The sequence below is a fragment of the Cydia pomonella genome, chromosome 3, assembly GCF_033807575.1.
Source record: "Cydia pomonella isolate Wapato2018A chromosome 3, ilCydPomo1, whole genome shotgun sequence".
Classification (NCBI taxonomy): Eukaryota; Metazoa; Arthropoda; class Insecta; order Lepidoptera; family Tortricidae; genus Cydia; species Cydia pomonella.
In genome coordinates, this window is record NC_084705.1 from 9,948,723 (window position 1) to 9,970,437 (window position 21,715).

The 21,715-nt window shown below is 34.5% G+C and overlaps 1 protein-coding gene across 3 annotated transcripts in view; it reads left to right on the forward strand.

The window, feature by feature from the left end:
* The first annotated feature begins 7,078 nt into the window (after nt 1–7,078).
* LOC133516019 (lachesin-like) overlaps nt 7,079–21,715 on the forward strand; it is a 35,590-nt gene continuing 20,953 nt past the window's right edge. The window contains exons 1-3 of one of the 3 annotated variants that reach the window (XM_061848695.1): nt 7,083–8,501; nt 18,007–18,066; nt 20,914–21,017. In XM_061848695.1, coding sequence (XP_061704679.1) covers nt 8,393–8,501; nt 18,007–18,066; nt 20,914–21,017 — 273 coding nt within the window. In that variant the 5' untranslated portion in view covers nt 7,083–8,392. Of the gene's footprint in view, nt 8,502–18,006; nt 18,067–20,913; nt 21,018–21,715 lie in introns of all 3 variants that reach the window. The other 2 variants (XM_061848696.1, XM_061848697.1) reach the window with 2 other exon arrangements.

The following is a 21,715-nucleotide window of genomic DNA, read 5'->3' on the forward strand; positions in this document are numbered from 1 at the left end:
ATGTATGGGCTCCCAATTCAACTATAATATTCATTTCGATACGCTGTAATCAACTATAAAAAAATAACCAATCACGTGCCACCGCGCTCCCGTAGAAAATACTAAACGGGCGTTGGGCGGGACTAAATAGTCGCGCGTTTATGTCTAATATTTATTTGTAGTTCATTCACTTGCATCCAGGTAATAATGTCCTTCAATTGATGAATTATTTATGTCACGTTCTAAATCAATTTTGTTATTACATTTGATTATCAAAGTTGTATCATCAGCAAACATTATACTCTTATTCAAAGTGGCTTTCGGTAGATCATTAATGTAGAGAACGAATAGCAAAGGCCCAAGAATACTGCCTTGCGGAATACCTTTATTCACGGTTTTGAAATGAGACCTTTATGATTGCTTTAGTGTTGTATGTTTTGTTTCTTTTATTTGGCTAATTTCTGTGCATTGTCTTCTGTTTTCCAAGTAAGTTTTGATCCAGTTAAGTGCTATTCCTCTCACACCGTATAATTCCAGCTTGTGTAGAAGTCTAGAATGATTGACAAAATCAAACGCTTTTGTCATGTCCATAAAGATGGATGGAAATAAACTTAACCATGTCAAAACAAGCGAGAGATGTTGATTTGCCCTTTCGAAAACCAAATTGTTCAGGGCAAAGAATATTATATTTTGTTAAAAAGTCATTAAGTCTGCAGTAGAATGCCTTTTCTAGTATTTTTGAAATAATTGGGATTAAGGCGATAGGCCTATAGTTATTAGGATCCTGCTTGTCCCCTTTCTTGTACAATGGTTTCACAACACAGATTTTTAATTCCTGTGGAAAGGTACCTATAAATGAGAGATTTATTACGTGGGCAAGAGGAGCACATAGATAAGAGGCACATAACTTAAGCATTTTTGTATTAATATTGTCGTAGCCGCTAGATAATGACAATTATCTTATAAATTTCATTTTCGTCCACTGGTTTTAAGAAAATAGTATTAAAATTTGCATCAGTTAAGACGGATCTACAAGACTGATTGTTTGGTGGAGAGTCTAGTATTTGAGAACCTATAAAGTGATTATTAAAAATGTTACAAATTTCAACAGGATTTGAGTGAATATTGTTGTTGTGTAGAATGATATCTATATTGTTCTCCATACAGTTATGTAGCAGTAGCAGTCATTAATTATGTAGCTATAGTAAACAAAAGTATTATATTAGATGGCTCGTAGAAAAAGGATTGTATTCAATAGTGATATAATCAAGCTTCTCTATCTCGACTCGACCGAAAAGCTCTCTATTATATCACGATTGTATAAAATACGAAAGTGTGCATTGGACATCAGATTATAATAAATATTATAGAACAATTTTACAAAGATCAACCTAAAACTTTTTAAAGTTCTAAATGCCTTTTGTCAAATGAAAGCCCAAATCAGTTAAACATCGCCATTTTCACCAGTCGAGTCGACTGTATCTTTCAATATACGATGTGAAAGCTACATAATCAAGAATGTTTATAGTCTCGTATAGGTAACTTCGTTGTAGAACTATCCACTCCCGTCTTCCATAGACACGTGTATTTGATAGCACACTCATAAAGTTTCGAGTTCGATTACCGACACAAGTGAGACGTATTCAGGAAAATTAACAACTGAGCGGGCCCTGTTTCACGTGACTGGAATGTTTCGGGCAACACGGTTCGTTTTGCATTTTGAAAGGATCTAATTATAGTGTCGGTAGGTGCAATAGTTTCAGTAAAGACATGTCTTTGAATAGTAAACTAACCAGTTACTGTTGGCATTGAATGTCGAATGAAAAGCTAATCAACCTATCTACGAAGGAGGTTTAGAATTATACGATGGATCATGTTAAGAGGGAAGAATAGCTTAGCGATCCTTGCAAAATAACGTTGCTGTTTCTATAAAGTTTCATTTCGGGAGGAAACGTTTACCACTAACTAAATCTTAACGTCGATCCCATCAGCATAATATTTCTAGGTTTACAGGTTTTGCTTTAAAAAAATTTTTTTGGTATTTGCAAATTTTGAAAAAAAGGAAAATATTTAGAAGTGGAAAAACGTTTTCTCTTTTTGTAAGGACGATCACGTGGTATACTTCCCTCTTAAGAATAATATAAAAAAAACTATTAGGTACTTACAGGGTGCACTTTCCCTATTAGTAAAATAGTACTGTGATAAAATAGTATCGCTTTGCTTTATTTATCTTTGCATTGTGTTAGTCACTAACCATATTTAGGTAGCTAATATTTATAAAGTTTTTTGATTAACTACTGTACAAGTTATCGAATATATAGATTAATAGTATCGAGAATTTAGTCACAAAAATACGTTATACCAATAGCTAAACAATTATATGGCTGTCAGCTTTATTCAGGTTCTCTTCGCTAAGTTTGAATTTCTGTTTGTCCGGCTAGACACACACTCTACTCCATACGGGAGAGGCAAGATATGGACCTAACTAGATAAGTCACTATTGGAATTTAATCCAGTGAATAAAACCATAAGGAGCATATTAAGCAAACAATGAAGAAAATATAATAAGTGAAAACATCGTTAAGATGCGTAAACGTGTATAATGGATGCATTTAGGTTTTTTGTGAGGTTTTAATGTACCTATGGTGCAAACGTCGTTTAGTCCACGAATACCTACTCCCGCGATTTTATAGTTCTTAATAAACGAGTATATATTTTTAACCAACTTTAAGCCCTATTTCAAATAAAGGAGGTTCTCAACTTTTTTTTTTTTGAGTTTGTTACCTTAGAATTCCGTCATATGTGGACCGATTTGGAAATATTTTTCTGTTTAATAGATACTTCCTCTGTATATATGTTTGTGTTTTCATCAACAAATCAGGCATTTTCATTAAAAAAGTGTAATTTGTTGAAGTGGAACTACTGATGAAGAGCAGAACGGTAACCCTCAATGACCCTTATTCACGTTTGGCGATTTGTCTTCTCCGTTAAGTTTGAGCAAGTAAGGTTAAGGTAACAACATTTTTGTTAAGGTCCAGTTCTGATGATGGTTTTCATGAGGAATTGAGGGAATTACCCAAGTCTTAATTATACGCATATCTATAGCGATTTTTGTATACGAGTATTCATCTATAAATCAAGCATTTAATGATATGTAACTACTGATGAGGACCAGAATAAAAAACCTCATCGACAAGTATTTTACATCTTTGGACTAATTTATAAACGTTAGAAGATGCACCATGGTTAGAGATGGGTAGGGGTGAGAAAATACTGAGTATTTACTCAAAGCACCTGATAAATACTAGTATTTACTCATTTAGGTGGGTAAAAACGATTGGTTAGAAAAAATAAAAAGTGAGATTTAGTAACTAAATTATTTTTTAATGAAGTGTGTTAACGTGTATTAACAATATATATAAGTACATAATAAAAAGCATATACGATGCTTGATGAGATGATCATCAATGAGAGGCAATTTTTGATAATGTGTAGTTAACAATTTTGTTTTAAAGAAGAAAGTATTTACTTTAAAAATATGGGACTTAAGTTCTATCGATGTTCTACATACTGAAAAACCCTGAATAAAAGGTCGTAAGTCCTTTTATTCAGGGTTTTTCAAAGAAAACCCAAAAATAGCTCAACCGATTACGTTCAAAGTATTATTTTTTACTACTCTATTCTACGGCTAATCTCCCGATATTTTTTCATAGTTTTCTTGAACTATGGTTTGAAAGTTATAGAAGGATAAATTATTTCGGCCTTTAAAAACGGTTTTTTTTTTTTGTAATGTATCTAACATTTTTTTAGAAAGTATTTCTGTAATTTTTTTTTGCGGCAAATAGTAACATGTATGGAATGTCCCCATTAAATATATATTTCTTACAATTTTGAGTACTTAATCCAGTAGCGGCTTACAATATACATCTATATTTCAAATTTATATGCCCCTTTCAGCACTCTAAATAGTTAATACCCACCAATTTAGGTATAAACGAGTATTTACGGGTATATTGAGTAAATACTGAGTATTTACTCAATACCCATCTCTAACCATGGTGATAAATAATTTTAATGGCATTTCAAACTGTTTCGTTAAGTCCGTTTTTTCCTGTTAGAGATTATGTTTGATGTAAAAATACTGTCGGATTATTACTTCGCCACAAATGTAAACATAATTCCGTCTGGCACCTTGTCATCATCTGCAAACATAAACGTACTCTGCAACGAAAATGAATAATAGGAAACTGTTGTTCCTCGAAATGGAAGGAAGGAATCAAATTTTTCTCTTAAATACGGCATTTATTCTCTGGCCATTTCCGATTGTAAATCAGCTAATGGAGTGAACGTGACGGGAATCCGTTTAGGATAAAAGCTGCTATGTAAATGAACTTTGAGCAGCCAAATTATGTACTCCGCGGCTATATTCAACAGGTATCGATATTTATATCTGCACTAGTAAGTGTAGGGTCCTAATCATTTTTCATGAAGGTAATAATAAATTAGGGTGACGTTAAATAATAACTACAAAAAGGTCACCATCATATAGACATTTTGTTATCGAAGGGGCTTCTAAAATAAAAGATCGTATTATTAATGCCAAAGTACCTCTTAGGTAAATTTAATACCTGTTTGTGACCGCGAGAAGTAAGCGTTGCTTTTTATCTAGAGCTCGTTTTTCATTGAACATAAACGTACCTAGTCACAAACGTGCTATTCCTTTAAACACATTATCTGCTGCAAAACAATGTTAAAAGGCTGACGCAGAGTGATAGTAACACTCGTAACAAACGTCGTTATCCTACATTTCGGGGTGAACAAACCGCTTCGCGACGCGACTTCGCGGCGACGGCGGCGACTCAGTGGCTGCTTGGCAGCCGGATGACCCCCCAACCGCTATTCGATCAGAGAATAAAGCATATTCATAAAGATTGCCAAGATTTTTAGTCGCGTGCCCTACTATCGTGTAGATGAAATATGCTTCGGTTAATTCACTCATCCTAAATTCCTATCCTGGGCTGCTTAGCCTATTGATGACTCACGAACAGCGCCTTTTATTTTTATCATAATTCGGATTATTGTTACTTTGACATACTTATGAACGCAGCATGATTAAGTAGGTACTTTAATTATATTTTTTAACTTAATTTAAATACAAACTTACTTAATTTAAATGGTTTTATTACTTCCTCCTGATGAAAGAAGGCAATCAAACCTAATGAAAAATTAATTAAAAATAATAATTATGATGAAAAAGGCAGTCAAACAAAATCTAAACTTTTATTAGGTTTGACTGCCTTCTTTTATTATAAATACATATATGATTTTTTACGCTTCATTTAATATTAATTACATCAATTAAAGTAGATCAACGAAATATAACTCAACGACAAGATGCTGATATAAAAGCAGTCTAATAGTAAGGGGACTGTACTTAAGAAGAGCATTATTGCGATGCAGTGGTCTCACAACAGTAGTGTCTAGCGTCCGAGAGCGGTGTCGCGACCGTTGTATGATATCGCAATAACACTCAACATCCTCTCCACAGACACTCGTTATGCAGTGCATTGCTTATATTCGCTTATGTAATGTAAAACGAATGATTTTATTTCCAGAAACAATCCGTAGTGTTTATCGTTATCTTGCATTGTTATTGTGCTGCCAAGTGATTGGTTTGAAACATAAATACATTTTACCTTCCTTGTAGTTTAAAATGCTATTGGGTTAACATGGCATATTTTATACTCGTCTTTTCTGGGTATATGATTCATTCAATTCTAAACCTAATTATTTATCTTGTTTATGGGCATTAAGTTATTTTTTATTATTTATACTAAAAAGTTTACCAAGAAAGTCAATCGTTTCCTTAATTATCTAACTCCGTATACTTAGATGTTCTAGAAAATATAGAAGGAAAACATTGTTTTCTCTGTCGGTTACCTATCAGGGAATAAAGTGCCGTTTCTCGGCCGTAGTTTTCACTCAGGCAACTGGGTCAAGGCGTCTATTTATTATGTCTCTGCTCTTGATTTGCGGATTAACTCAATTATCCTATCGCCTAAGTTTATTGTTGAAGTCACTGAAAATTTATAGATAATTATGTAACTGAAAATTTACATAAATATTTAGTTTGAGTTTGTTTACAGTTTACACCGCAATCCTCTGTGAAATGTGACAATATTTTTAGCAGCATTTTATTTACAATTTTAGCACATGTATTTAAGTAAATATTTATATGCCTGTATGTGTGGGTCTGTACCCACACATACAGGCATATAAATATTTAAGATACCTATGTATCTAAGCATCGGTAGTCTAGCGGTAAGACTTTAAGTCTGGAGATTGCAGGTTTCTCGAGTTTCTCAGAACTTATGTACGAAATATCATATTTACCAATAGTTTTTCGTTATGAAAACATGTTAACAGGTCTCGCTTTGCACTACCTATCATTAAAATGAAGCATTGGTCACCCAATCGGTTGTTTAGCGTTGGCTATTTCGCTTAGGAGAGTCTAAGTGGCAAACGAGAGGGCTCCATCCTGTGCACGTGCCCCAACCAGCGCAAAAGTCTCTGTCTCAGGGCTGCTGTGATACCTACTGGGTAAACGTGTGTTGCTAAGTATATTCTCGTTAATGACTCGATCATTCCACGAGACGTTTAAAATGCGTCGAAGAAGTTGTTCAATGTCCGTTCCTATTTAGCATTTGACATCCAAGTCTCAGCGCAATACAAGAGTAAGAACAAAATATATGTATGATAAAGAATCATCTTCATAAATAGTTATAGTTAGATGTTTACTATCCCATACTCTTGTATTAAGCTTCCAGAACATCGTGGATGCCTTGCCAATGCGAGTATTAATCTCTGCATCCAGCGAGAAAATATTGGTCACGGTTAATCCAAGGCAATATACATTTTTAACAACTTCCACAGGCAAATCATCCAACTGTATTATTGGGGTGGATTGTGCCTAATAATGTCCTATAATATTTATTTATTTATTAATATTTAATTCGCGCACTGAGTGTTCGGTAGAAACTTTGATTTATCTCATGAAACTATAAAAAACCGGACGACAAGTACAAGTGCGAGTCGGACTCGCCCACCGAGGGTTCCGTACTTTTTAGAATTTGTTGTTATAGCGGCGACAGAAATACATCATCTGTGAAGATTTCAACTATATAACTATCACGGTTCATGATACATAACTTGGTGACGGACGGACAAATAGACGGACGGACTGACGGACAGCAAAGTCTTAGTAATAGGGTTCCGTTTTACCGCTTGGGTACGGAACCCTAAAAACGAAAGATTTTTGACCAAAAGTTTAGTAAAGTATATGAACCACGTCAACTGTCGGCAAATCGGCTAACTAAAGTTTGCGGTCTTATGTTTGTAGTTGGTTTTTCAGGGAGTTATCTTCATTATGTGAACGGATTTCAACAATTTTCCTTTTTGTTTTACAGAAGGTGTACTTAATAAATTGGGCATATTCTGTGGTACTTCTAATTATTTTGTATATCTAGTTTGATGATGTAGGAAATTTAGCTTTATTTTAGCATTTATACGAGCATAGTTTATTTTGCTCGGGGTAAGACAAACAGTATGACGATTCAAGTAATACAAGTGTTTGTCTTGCCCTGGTGATAGTCTTACCTTGTCTTATGGAATTTTGTACTTAGTCATGTTTTTTTAATACACATGTATTTTACTTTCCTGGTATTCGAAATGAAAAGCAGAGCGTTTAACTCGGGTGAAAAGCACCATTCCAGTCTCGGACTATTAGCGTTATCACTGCGTTTGTTCCAAACTACATCGACAGAAATGAGTATATTTATCCCTTGGTTAACAATCTACTATTGAAATGCCACTGCCAGGGGCGATATGTTCTTCTATGGGGCTTTCCGTTATTCCGATCCCGATGTCACCTTCATAACGACTACTAAGTACCTATGCTACTCCAATAGGTAGGATAGGTATACAATAGAAACAGTTTTCCGCAATTACAGTGACGTCCAAATTCACATTGAGTGAACGTAGAGGTCGTTTCTTTAATACGCATGAAGTTTGTTTATCCTAACTCTTTTATGCAAATATCACGAAGAGACGTGAGTGGATTCAAAAGAATTATTGTTTGAAATTACATTAAGCGCATTGCCTTATAATAATATTCGGTCCACAGCAAATCTCCGTCGGATGGCTAGCGAGACGGCTTGTCTGCTTGTTCCCAGTTCTCGCGCCCTTGTTTATCTGGGGGTGCCGGCCGGGTGCCGGGCGCCGGGTGGTAGCGGGAGCGACAGCACGGCACGGCACCCCGCGGCAGTGCCTCCGGAACCCTCCCAGAGATGGGACGCCCGCTCGCCGCCCTAGCGTCTACCACGACCACGACACGCGCTTACACCCAAACACATAGATGAATTCGATGAGAACTTCCACTCATGTGAATGCAAAAATGACTCTTTTTATACGTTTATATTGTGTTATATGGATAGCGCTATTGACTTCATGCAGCAGCACGACAGGTGAGTTGCAATTAGCATTTTTATTGAGTTTTGCGACAACTTGTGAAAAGTTTAAATGGAACTGTTTTAAAAGGTAATAGAATGTAGGTATCAGGTTTGTTGTAATGCAAAAATGGTAGACGAGAAAAGAATAACGAAACAACGATTGTTTGCAACTAGTTAAATAGTTGCAAAACAAATTAAAGTTCAATTCAATAATGCCTAAATATATGATCTATTAGCAATTTATAAACTCATCGAAAAGTAAACATAAGTAGTGGCCACAATACCCACTCTTAATATATGACTATATAATATGTTTATATATATAGACGTTTATGATCGAATGAAAGTAAATTATTAACGATAAAATCAATCAGTTGTAACGTTTGTTCAAAAATTAACAGAGACAAAAAATGTTTACAAAAATCTATAGCCTCTCTGGCGCCGCATCGTTGTGCTATTAGTTGTATGGGCAATCTTCCAACTAGTACTGATACTCTTACTGATTATTTTCTTTGTTTCTTCTTTGTATGCTGTTATGTTTATTCTGCATAGAAATTGATAAGTTATAGAGTATGCTTTAAAACTTATTACTTTATATGTTTGAATTCGGTGTAAATCTATTGCGAACCAGACACCACAATAAAGCAATACCTATTATTATCATGCCTTCGTTACATTTTCATTCAATAACGAGTAATGTTATAATTTAAGAAATAATATTATTTAATGGGCATTTAAGTTGTAGCCCTAACTTCCATTTTAGATTTTGAAATTTTTATATTATTCCCACTCAGAATCACGAGCTCTTTCGATTCTAATACGAAAAAAAGTCTCCAAAATTTCATACACATTTTTGTCCGTTTTATTACGGTCATAGAAGGTTGTATTGAAAACGTTACCAAACGGATCAAACATTTGGGGACACTTTTTCTAAGTAGTTATAATATAAAAATATTAATTTTAAAATATAATGTTCTAAGTAGAAATAATATACAAATTCCCAAAAGATAATACAACACATTTTGATACAACTGTAAATATAACAGTTATTTAGGTACGATACAAGTGCAGGAAATAGGAAATTCGCAACGAGTGGTGATAAATTAAAACACGACCGATGTTTTACATCGACACGAGTTGCGAATTACCTATTCGCACGTGTATCGTACAACGTTTTACAGTACATATGGCTCTTTAAAGTTTCGACAAATGAACGGAAAGTGCTCATTCCCGAACGCGTGCAGGAAAGTAGCACCATATGTACTGTATATGCTCTTATATTACATATTATCTGGTCTGCATTGTATATTAAGCAATCAAGAAAAGTTGCTCTTAGTTAAACAAAAATTTTCAAGGAAATAAATTCCGCGCTCCTTCAAGTATAAGATTTATTCAGAGGGTCGCAGACGAGAAGCACTTGTGTTCTATAACATAACTCAGTTAACAAGGGGCAGAATCACAAACAGAATGTACAGGGGCCGGCTTAGCCGTGACGCATCGACGGATATCCGGAGTCATCCCCAGCGGCCATGACAGTTATGGATGTATTTTATCTTTGCAATAAACATTAGCGATGGGTAAAATTCCGCTTCTCAGATATGCTTGGGGATTGATTTCGTTTGACGCATCAAGTCTGACAAAATCTTAGGGATTTCGCGAAGGGGACTTTTTAGGGGATATAGCTGAGTCGGTTGTAGATAATCGTAATTTTAAAATTAATAAATATAAGGTTTGTACATGATCTAATTTACTATATTTTAAACCAAGTCATAGCGACGATCTGTTTCAAGGGGAATAAACACAAATTCATCATAAGAGCTTGTGTGAGTTATATTCAGCACCATATACTACTACTATTAGGTATTGCTACTGATAACAGTTACGACCTACATGTTTATACGTGTCACACACATACTTTAATGTAATGAGGCAAATATTAAATAAGCATATTTACGTCCTTGTTATATGTGTATAGTTGTAATGTATAATTAGCCTTATGACCGATTTTTTATGTATAACCAGGCTTAAAATGTATAGTTTACGACTATTATGGTTCATTATTTTTGTATGTGGGTAATTTTGCACATTGTAATTTCCTCAGTCATCCATTGACCACGAACGGTGTAAAGGGTTCGAAAGGTCGGGATGTATTATGAATTCATTATACGCAATATAATCCGTTTTCATAGTTTTATTTTATGAGTTACTATCGCGGTAACCGAAGACAATATTATTCAAAAGTAAATTTTAAAGTAATTTTGATAAAAGTTAAAAACCTGCGCGACGGACATATTCTCCGTCGCAAGTTTCACGTGGCGCGCCGTATCTTTTATTTTTTCTTCCTGGCTTTACACCTCCTCTTAACTTATTGATTTTGCGGACAAACCGGTAGTTTACATTTTTATGTATACTGCTATATTAGCTATATCGGATATTCATAATCAATATACGGGATAATAATAAAAGCAGTTAATTTAATTCTTTATTTGTACCTGAAATAGGTACAACCCACGCTCCTAGAAAGAGTATCTAAGTAATTGCAATTTCAAGTAATAGGTACAGTCGATAAGCTGTTCACAAATATCTGAACAAGCACTTTAACGCCCTGGACTTCGGATTTTTGTAAGCGCCTAGGCCGCTCCGATATATCTGTTGGCGACTGTACCTTCAATAATTTGATTTTATGGTTTTTTTATGACGCGAGTAATGGAAAAAGAGTTGGGTAGAGTAACCCATAGTACCGCTTGTATAAAAACCGTATGAACATGCCTTGCACCATTTCTACCATCAACACGTATTTCTTTTCGCACAGATCTCCCATTATATTCCTATTTAAGTACTTCTGACGTATTGCGTTGTACAATAATTATACATATCAACATTATATATGTACATAGTCAAAGATAAAAACCGAAGCACCTGACGCCGCTCCGATGTGCGGAGCAGTGTAAACCGCCCTAGGGTAACACCCTGTTATTATACTTATTATCCCAGGAAAAAGTTAAGATTTTGATTTCAAATGTTAAGGTAACCTACACATATCTATTATCTCCTAACTAATTACGGTCAAGGAATTTGTTTTCTGTATCGAAATGGTCCTTGTCACAGTGACGGTAATATGAGATCCTTAGCGGCATCATAATGATTTTCACTGTGACAAGGTATACTCTTGAACTGCTTGCTCTTCCGCCATGGGGTGAGCAATCCAGATGTTCTTAGTAAAGGATGACTCACGCTAGACCATCCGGGCCGAGGCGTCCCACATGTCATTTTCTATGATGGCTGATCGGTGATCACGTGGTACTTTCCATAGAAAACGAAGCTAGCTTATTTGTACCGGACAACTTCACAGACGCGGTGAACGTAAATGGAGACGCGGGCGAAATCTTTTTGACATTACAGCCGGTAAACCTCGAACCCGTCAAGCCTGCAATGCACCTATTGCCAGAGCCATTACACTGGTAAATGAATGGTGGTCTTTCACAGATCCAGGACGCTGATGTATTTGCTGATAACATGGCAATAATAGTTCAGTTTGCAAACCTTCTAGTCCGTCCGTCGATTGTAATTAATAAAAATTATATGCTTACGTTTTTAAATTGACATTTACTTTAAGTTTATTGTAATTTAATATTATTTACCTGTAATTTGACATAGATTATTTTAATGTTATATAATTGAGTTAGTTAATTTATTTGTAAATGTTTAATATTCATGCTAGTATTTTTATTAAAGATTTTTTGATTAATACGAGAGTGCGATTGTTAGATCTATCATTTGTGACTTTTGTATTGCTTTAAGGCATATAAACAATTGATCCTCAAAACAAACCCTATCGGCTGTTTATACCATTAATAAAATAATGTAGCTGGTTAACATTTTTTGCCAACATAATGACAACTATTCTGGGAGCCCGCTCTTATTGTAATACTTCAACATTTTTTTGACTGTTAAAAACACCCTTTATTTGAATAATATTTTGACGTTAGCAAAACAATTAACTGTTAATATTCTATAAATTAGAGAACACCCTCTATAATATTTTAAGCCCAGTCGGTAGTCGTCTAGTGACCCTGTTTACGAAGCAGGAGGTCCAGGGTATTTTTATGTTCATCACAGATATTTATTTTTCCCTAAGTGGTGGAAATATTGTTTGTATTTAAGTAGATATTTATCTATATATATTGTCATCTCGTACTCACAAACAAACCTTATTAAGCTTACAATCGGGCTAGGTCGATTTGTGTAACATTGTGCCTTAAAATTTATTTATTTACTTATTAAACATTTATCACAATTAGACCTTTAAGTTATCGGAACAAACATCTCTGCAAACATTATTGAATATTCTTTCTGACTGAATATTCAATATTCTTCTTTTTCTGTTGGACTGGCTGTCTGTTATTTTTTTATCCGTCTGAAATCTGGTATGGAGATATTTTAAAGCCCGGGGAAGGACATAGGTAGTTTTGATCAATCGTCATTATCATTCCACGCAAACTAAGAGAACTATTATTAGGTACTACGTATAGAACCGGCACGGAGAACAAGTATTTTGTGCCGTGAGTTGTTGTTAGTTTAACAACAAACCATAGCAGCTGGGCGTGAATCTTGCGACCTAAACGCGTAAGCGCCTTCCGATTGCGAAAATTTTATTGTTCTGGCTTCTTTTTAATAATAATAACTCAATACAATATTCTAAGGAGAGTAAGCTTTGCTCCGGATGACTAATAGGTGAGCTTGTACTTTAACAGAGTTAGCGAGTTCAAATAAAAACCGTGACAAACTCTAAGCAACAGTGTTTACGGAGCGGAAGTTTGAGAAGAGCTGCGCGAGATTCCTGTCCCATTCTCTAAAGTACTCTAAACTTGTAATGCAACGCTCACATTCCATACATGTAGACTGCATAGTGTTAGAGATGGTTAACGTATAGAAAACAAAATATCAGCAATATCATCATTTACTCGTAATCTATTAGGTACTGAACCACTAGTCAGTTCAGTGTGCCTTTATTTGAAGCATTCCCTAACAAACCAAAATTAAAATATGATAGGTCCCTGTTGTTAAATAGGATGTTAGAATATAACTCAAGTAAAAATGCTTTATTTTTTCAAGCTTGCAATGAAATTTTGACATGACTTATTTCAAATTAGGGCCAGAAATACGTATACGTCTGGTGCGATGAGTGAAGAGGTTATGTAAAGGAATTTCATACAGCCTTACACACCTAGGCATGTAAAGCGCTTGCTTTATTTCTTTTTAGGGTTTCGTAGCCAAATGGCAAAAAAACGGAACCTTTATAGATTCGTCATGTCCGTCTGTCTGTCCGATTATGTTACAGCCACTTTTTTAGCATCGAATTGTGACACGTCTTGGCAATAATAATAAAATAAAATCAAAATTTGATTCAATCATCAAATAGTAGTCGATATCTAATTTGTTTTTAGCTGTGAACATTTACGAATAACATAATTTGCCAAAAAAAAAAATTTTTTTTCACTTCAAATTTAAGAAAAGCGTATCCCTATTCGACCTCGATACGCTCGGCCGTCTATATTTACTTCGCCTGAAACCCTTCGTTTCCCGGCCGTTATTGTAATGTTAACTACATTACATAATAGATATATACAAGGGTATTACAGTAACTGTACAAATACTAAACTAAATTAATAACTAACTAACTAGGGTAGGCAAGTACAGTCAGCAATACTATTCGTTTCGCATCTTTGCATATAAACTTCTATGCAGGGAGGGTAACTTTTCACTGCAGCTAACTATACCTATAACCCTTAAGTAATAGTGGCAAGTAATTAGAATGCTGTATGTTATTCTTAATCTGCTACATTGTTGTCGAAACTTAATCAATGACTCCTTAATTACTCCAAAGAGTGTATCGTCCGTCCTAATGAAGTCAGTTTGTCCGGCTTTCTTTCCCGGCACGTAAAACAAAAAAGAAACTTTTCATAAATTGGTTTGAAGATTGTAAAACTTTTTTCATAAATCAGTTCGCAGTAATAGCAGCGGTCTTTAAATTATTTAAATAAAGCTTCCTTAACTTAATAGTCTATATTTTTCCGTAATTGAAAACCAGTATTCATTATGTTACTTAAATTATTCTGGATTTACCGCATAAATTTATCAAACAATGTTTTTTAGAAAAGTCTAAGGAGGTTTTTTTACGTGTATATCAAAATATAGGTAGTAATAAAATCATTTAAAAAAATACACACTACGAGTACACAACCTATATTACTGATAGCTACTAATACGATTCTGAATGAATTATAAATCAATAGCGACATGTTGTCATTTCAACATTTTTTATGATGTTAATTATAATTAACTATTAACCGATTACAAGTACTTGAATGATACCAAATAAACAACTATTAAGAACATAAGTATAGGAATACTATAGCTTTTGTTAGAAAATCACAGTTCAATATGAACTAGTTACGATTGTACCTATGTACCATTTGTTTAAATTTTGCAAGCAAGCACGGGTTGTTACATTATTTTAGGACGGACGGATTACAATACAAGAACGATACGGCTGATGCAGTTACGTCTAGAGTGTAACCTGTACTTTTCTCATTTACTGTTATGATACCTAAGTAAACGGACCAATATTTTATATACCTTACGACTAAGGTTTGCGACATTGAACTAAAATCGCGTCACAAATCTATTCTTATTTGTTGCTGGTCATCGGAAAAATAGCTTTTATTAAATAAGCAGACATATTTACAATTGAGGTATACATAATATATTCTATAAAGTAACTTCGCATGATGTATTTTTATAAAATGATGTAATATTCAAGAATAAATATAAACTATCCACTCGTGATTATGGAAGTTCTGCGAAATTAATATACTTATGGATAAGTTGGAAATTGAAGTGGAAGCGCTTGTTTACCCTCTCGGCGACCCGGTCGGGCCGAAGGGCTGCCCTTCGATTTGCGACCTGCAATTCGTACAGAACTATCAATTTGACTCTTGCTGCACATTAAGAATACTACTACACAGAGTCACCCAAAACAATAAATTAAAAGGACGCAATGCACCTGTGTGAAACAAGTATTTTGTACCTACTCATTTGCCATGGTTACGTCACCTGGAGGTTCACACTTTAAAGTAGTCGTTGTAGGAGAATTTATAGCATCAAACAGGCATTCTTGGGTACAAATAATATTATGACCATTTATTAAGATTAGTGTTTGCAATCCGGATCCGAAATGTATGAAATTATCCGGATCTGAATCCGGACCCGTGGATCTTCCCATGTATCTTAGATCTGTCGTGCAAACCCTAATTATAATATAAGATGGCGATCTGAGGGCTTTTAGAAAAAAACTATCAACTATTGGGTTATTTCGACTCAGAATCACAAGAACAATTGAACAAATAAAGGAAAAAGTTTTTGTTAAAGATCATTTAATTTTAATAATCCAAATTATACCGGTACCCAAAAATTTAGATACCTCTGAAACGCAATAATGTATGTATTCATTTATTTTTATTTTATTGTCCATATAAATTTATTCGAATATAATAAACCAAACTCATATATTAATTGTGTACCAATAAAATTTAACTGCTTGAAGCCAAATTGTGGCCTATTAATTACCGACCATAGAGCACCACGAATAATTGCACCCGAACTTGATGTAATGGAACGGACCCCTCATTTAACTTTCCGCCATCATTTGTGGTGAGTTATTAATTCTCACTCGTTACTGACTTGAAGCATAATCGTTAATATTTATGGTGCTAAACGGTTTTACGATGGCCAAATTTTAATGCGCTTTCCTAATAAAGTAGCAAAAGTGTTTATTTCCTATGAACTCACAATTGACAAGTTCTTGATACAATCTACCTATTAGATCATCTAACAAGTAGGTATATTTGACTAATAGTAATATGGCGATCTCAGTTTATAGCCGAAATTTTACATAAAAATAATTTTAACTTAAAATTCGCTACTTTTAAAAGTTGGTTTTTTTGCTAGTTGGGAAAATAAAATAAGTATATAAAATGTGTTAGGTACTTAGTTAATATCAGTATTATATAAAGTATCCCACTTCGGAAGATGTATCTTCTCCTCCAGAAAGCATAGTTGCAAGTGTCAATTATTCATCCGTTCGACGATAATGGAACAATCCTGTCGCCGGCGCCGAGTGAGCCTGTCAGCGGTGCCCGTAATGTACGTACCGATATTACGTTGTACTCCCCCACGAAAACCATCTCAGCTAGCTAAAATAGCAGGAGATGACAGTTACAATTACGTGTGCCTCAATTAACGTATTTTCAACATAGTACACCATTAAAAACTGAACACGCTGGGTGATTGACTTGTTTTTTTTTTTGTATATTTTATCGATCCACAAAGATAATAAATATTAAGTGCTTGGTATGGCTTATGTTAACACCGGTGTGCTATAATAATTGGTACCAACTGCGTGGCTTACCTTTTTAGTTATTGGACAGGTTTTTTTCTATAAATCAATAGTATTCTCCACGGAGGCGTTGCGAAAATTAAGGCTTTCATTTTCATACTATTAAATATATGTCTTCTTTAAATAACTCCAAAAGGTGCAAAGTTGGTAGCCCTTTGCGGACCAAAAATGTTTTTGCGTAAATGTTTTATATTTTTAGGGTTCCGTAGTCAACTAGGAACCCTTATAGTTTCTCCATATCCGTATCAAATATAATTTAGATGTCGAACGATGTTATTCTCTGTTGTTGTACGCTTTCTGAAAATACTGCCTATTGCAAGCTTTATTTATGCTATAAATTATTTTTGTGATGATTATTTTGTTATACTAAGAAAATATGTACATACTTGCCCCTAGGTTGGTTGTTTGTTAAAATAACTCCGTGTTAATGGTCAAGAAAACTGGATACTAAAAATAGATAGCTATTTGGCAAACGTCATAGTTTTCAATTTGATTGTGGTCGATAGGAGCCGTATTCGAATTAAAAAAAAAAACACAACTTGTTTGTGCATAAAATAAATGCAATCTATGCTCGTCGTCAGTCCTATGAATGTATAAGCAAAACTACTGCGAGTAATGTCAATTTATTATCATATCAAATCAATCATTTTAAATATCGAGGGCGGCTCAAGAACAAGGCGAAGAAAAGCAACAATCTTTTAATTATTTACTTTAACAACATTGAAACACAAAGTTCATTAAAAGTAATGACAGTAGGTACCATTATAAACTTGATTACTGCACGTAGTCATAAAACAGGCTTTATGTGCGCACTGAACTTTCTAACTGAAACACATTATGTTGGTTACATTGAAACTTATAAAGCTTTCTTTTTTCACGCTATTATAATTCCACAAATTATCCTAATTGATACAAGTGAATAATGCTGATAACGATCCAATAACTTTTGAAAGTGACTAGCTTATTAAATATCTGCTAAGTGACTACTAAACTGAAATTGACCTCTAACAATATAATTATCTGTTATTTTTCAGTGCCAATATTGTTTAATTTTAATTGCAGGTCGGGAATTACCTACCGGGCAAAATGTAGTGTCAGTAGCGCCTATAGAAGTTCCCGACGGTAAGTCTAATTTCCTGATATATATATATATATAACAGTTAAAAGGGCACGTATCTCCCTCACTTATAAAAAAATATGTAGACAGATAAATAAATAAAGAATATTTAACTAAGTCAAATCAATTCAAGACCGGATATTCAAATGTTTCAATCACAAATCCAGCTCGGTTCAACGCATTAGCGAATACGTCATCTGTATGTTCCCACACACATTTGTATTTATTATACCCAGTTGAGGAACACATTTTAAGTACGCTTTACTTTTCCGTTAAGTCGTAACAAACAGAGCTAACATTATGTCAAGAAGTAAATTTCCTTTTAAATAACTCCAAACTCCTTTTTTTAAATCCCAGAATATAGCACAGCGACTCCCTTGCGAATCCTTGTTTTACCGCTCAACGTTTTAGATTGAGTAAGTTTTTAACGTGATGTTTCTGATTCGTTATTTTGGATGTGAAAGAGTGTAATCGCGACAAACCGCTATTTGTCGTTCGCGGGCCGAGCATAAATCAAGCACCCCTATCCGTCGCGAGCGGGTCGGCGCGGCGCCGCGCCGGCAGACGCGCCGCCAACGCCGCGGCTCCGACCGCCTATAGCCACGCGAGTAGCGTTTGCGACAAGCGCAGCAAGCTGACGGCCCGATTCGAAGAATCAAATACGATAAGGATAAGTTCTGGTTTAGATAAGTTCTCATTTTGATATCGTTTGTATGTCGTATAATTGACAGAAGCAATACGATTAGGGCAACCAATGTCACTTTGACGTTAAGAATATCGTATATAGATCTTATTGGGATCACAGCGGAATCGAAATAAACGCCAATTTTGACATTTCTTTTAGTTATCGATCTTTTAAAGATCTTTCCAAGATCTTAAACGTGTCTTAATCATTCTTCGAATCGGGCCGTGAGCCGATTCAATTGAGCTGAATCCTCGCATACATTATCTAAGCTAGGGGACAATGCAATATTATGGGTACTATCTGATGATCTGATGAAGAATACAGGAGGTGGCATGGGAACTCTGTGATAAAACAACATAACCTGATTGTGTTTGGGTTTGTTCAACGAAAATGTTAGACGAGTATTAATTTAAAGTTGAAAAAACAGCACTAAAAGCTTGTATCAAATATGATTTTTTTGGCAAAAACTTTTATTTAATGAAAATTGTGTTGGATACTAAAGCCGGTTACATACACCATTTGGTGTTATATGTTATGTAAGGATATTCATCTAGTACGTTCACTACTATTGGAATGCGAAGTAGAAACGCTTGTAGAATACGATACACAATATCTTATAACATCCATAAGTACAGTAACAGCTATAATACTTGTTTTATTTGGATTTAAAATTGTAATTAATGTAAATTATTAATTACATTTAAAATCCTAAATTGTATACCCCAGGGTATCATATACCTATAAGACCAAAATGTACAAATGAACATGATTTCAATGGAATAAATGATATGATATGTTAATAATTTATGGTAAAACATAACAACACGAGCAGCGCAAGTTGCGCAAGAGCGTAACACGGTTTATTGATAAAACCACTATGAGTTCACTTGATATGTAATTTTTTTTATTGACGTTTTGATTAATTATTTCTTATTGTGATTTACAAAGAGAAAAATACCGTTACTAACCGTTCTAGAGTTAGTCCAAGCTAAGTTGGCAGCAATTTGAATAGCCCGGACTGAAACCCCAATCCGGCATCGTGTTGTGTATTTTTTTTTATTTAACAAAAGAAAAATACAATATTTTAAGTACCTTAATCTAATTTTTTCGCCAAACTGTGAAACAGTTTGTTGGCGGTGATGTTGTCCTACAATATTTCTTTATTTATTATTTTTAACTTTATAGAAGTATTACGTTTAAAAAAACTATTGCACAGTCTGGGCTATCAAAATCGCTGCCAACTTAACTTGGTCTAACTCTTACGCTACCGCCTCATAATGTATACGCATCCGGGTGAATCGCTTGATATCTTACGACTCTTTCCTTTGGGACTAAGAGAGACTATTTTGTAAACACCAAATTTGTTGTAAAAAGAAACCGTAACAGGACGTTTTACTGTGCAATTGGATACAGCGAATGAATTATACACGTAATTACATTCTAATTTTAGACTAACCGGTTGGGTTGTTACTAATGTTAAATTTTATAAAGTTTATCTAGTTCAGTGGACAGCAAATGAGTCATTTTTAACTGAAACCAGCAGGCGAACTATAGATGGTTTTATCTACGTGATAAAATAAATGTCACTTTTGAACACCATGTGATTGAAAGAGACAGATACTGCCTTTATCACTTTGTCACGTAGACAGCTACAACCACCACAGCCGTACTAGTAATGTAGGGCAAATAACTTTTTTTTATACTTCAAGCTTGGTTTGGGGGAAAGAAGTTGTTTTTTTTTTGTAATAATTATATCATATATCATAACATTTCACCTAGCAAAATCAGCTACTTACTTTAAATGAAACGTCAAAACGATTTGTTACTCTAAGTCACGACATGTTCGCGATAAATTTAAAATCTACTGAATGGATTGTCATGCGGTTTTCACCTATTAGACCGCGAGCCAGGAACAGATTTCCATGACCAACATCATTCACACATCATTCACCATCACACAACATCAAACATCATTCACCCCAGTGAGAATGGGTAATTTGACCTCCTGCCTATAAGAACTCGTAGCACTTAAGTAGTAGGTATTAATTAAATCGTTTGTAGATACTTGTTGGGTCCCCGCCTCCAGGATAATTCAAAGAGCATATTTTAATATTTTTATAAGTATCTACATAGTAATTTATGTCTTACTTGGTACTTTTAATTTCAGAATCCATGTACCCGAGGTTTGCTGAACCAATTCCGAACGTCACGGTGACAGTGGGCAGGGATGCCTTGCTCGCTTGTGTTGTCGATAATTTACGAGGATTTAAGGTAAGTATCTTTGTTTTTCAAGGTAAAGAATTGTAGCCCAGAGGCATGTCACGCCAGTTTGGTGTTTTGGGTACAGATTTAAAATGTCGTTTACGTTCACGACAATTGAAACACGCTAAAGGGGGGCTATCACGTATTCAAACATTTCATGAGTGAGAAAAGAGCGCTATCACAAGAAAAAGTCGAAATAATGTAAAATTGAAAATATTCCTCGATGAAATTCAGAACTTTACGCTCATTATTAAACACAAAGAGTACTTGTTCCAGTAAGAGCGTCTTCTTATCTTTAGGAATACGATGTTAAATATTAAATAAAGGACTTATTTAATTAGTAATGAATATTTTTCCGATAGTCGTTTACGAAAAACCGCGTGAAGCACTGAATTGTGAGCTCTTATTTGTAAAATTTGAGAAGTTTACTCTGCTAAAGGTGAATACTTTGTATTACTAATATCCTGTACTTTAGGAATACGATACGATATTTTTCTTACATGTCTTTGAGAAAGAGAAAATCAGAGCAAAATGAATTCAATTTTCTATTCGTAACAAGTGTCAATTCCTACGAAAATCTACTTCATATCGAAGTCATTTTCATACTCAAGCAATCTGCAACATTTGCTTATACTGTCGGTATGCATTAATGCTTGTGAAATTCTGCTATAATTTTTTGGCAATTTTTTGAAAACAACTCTAATATC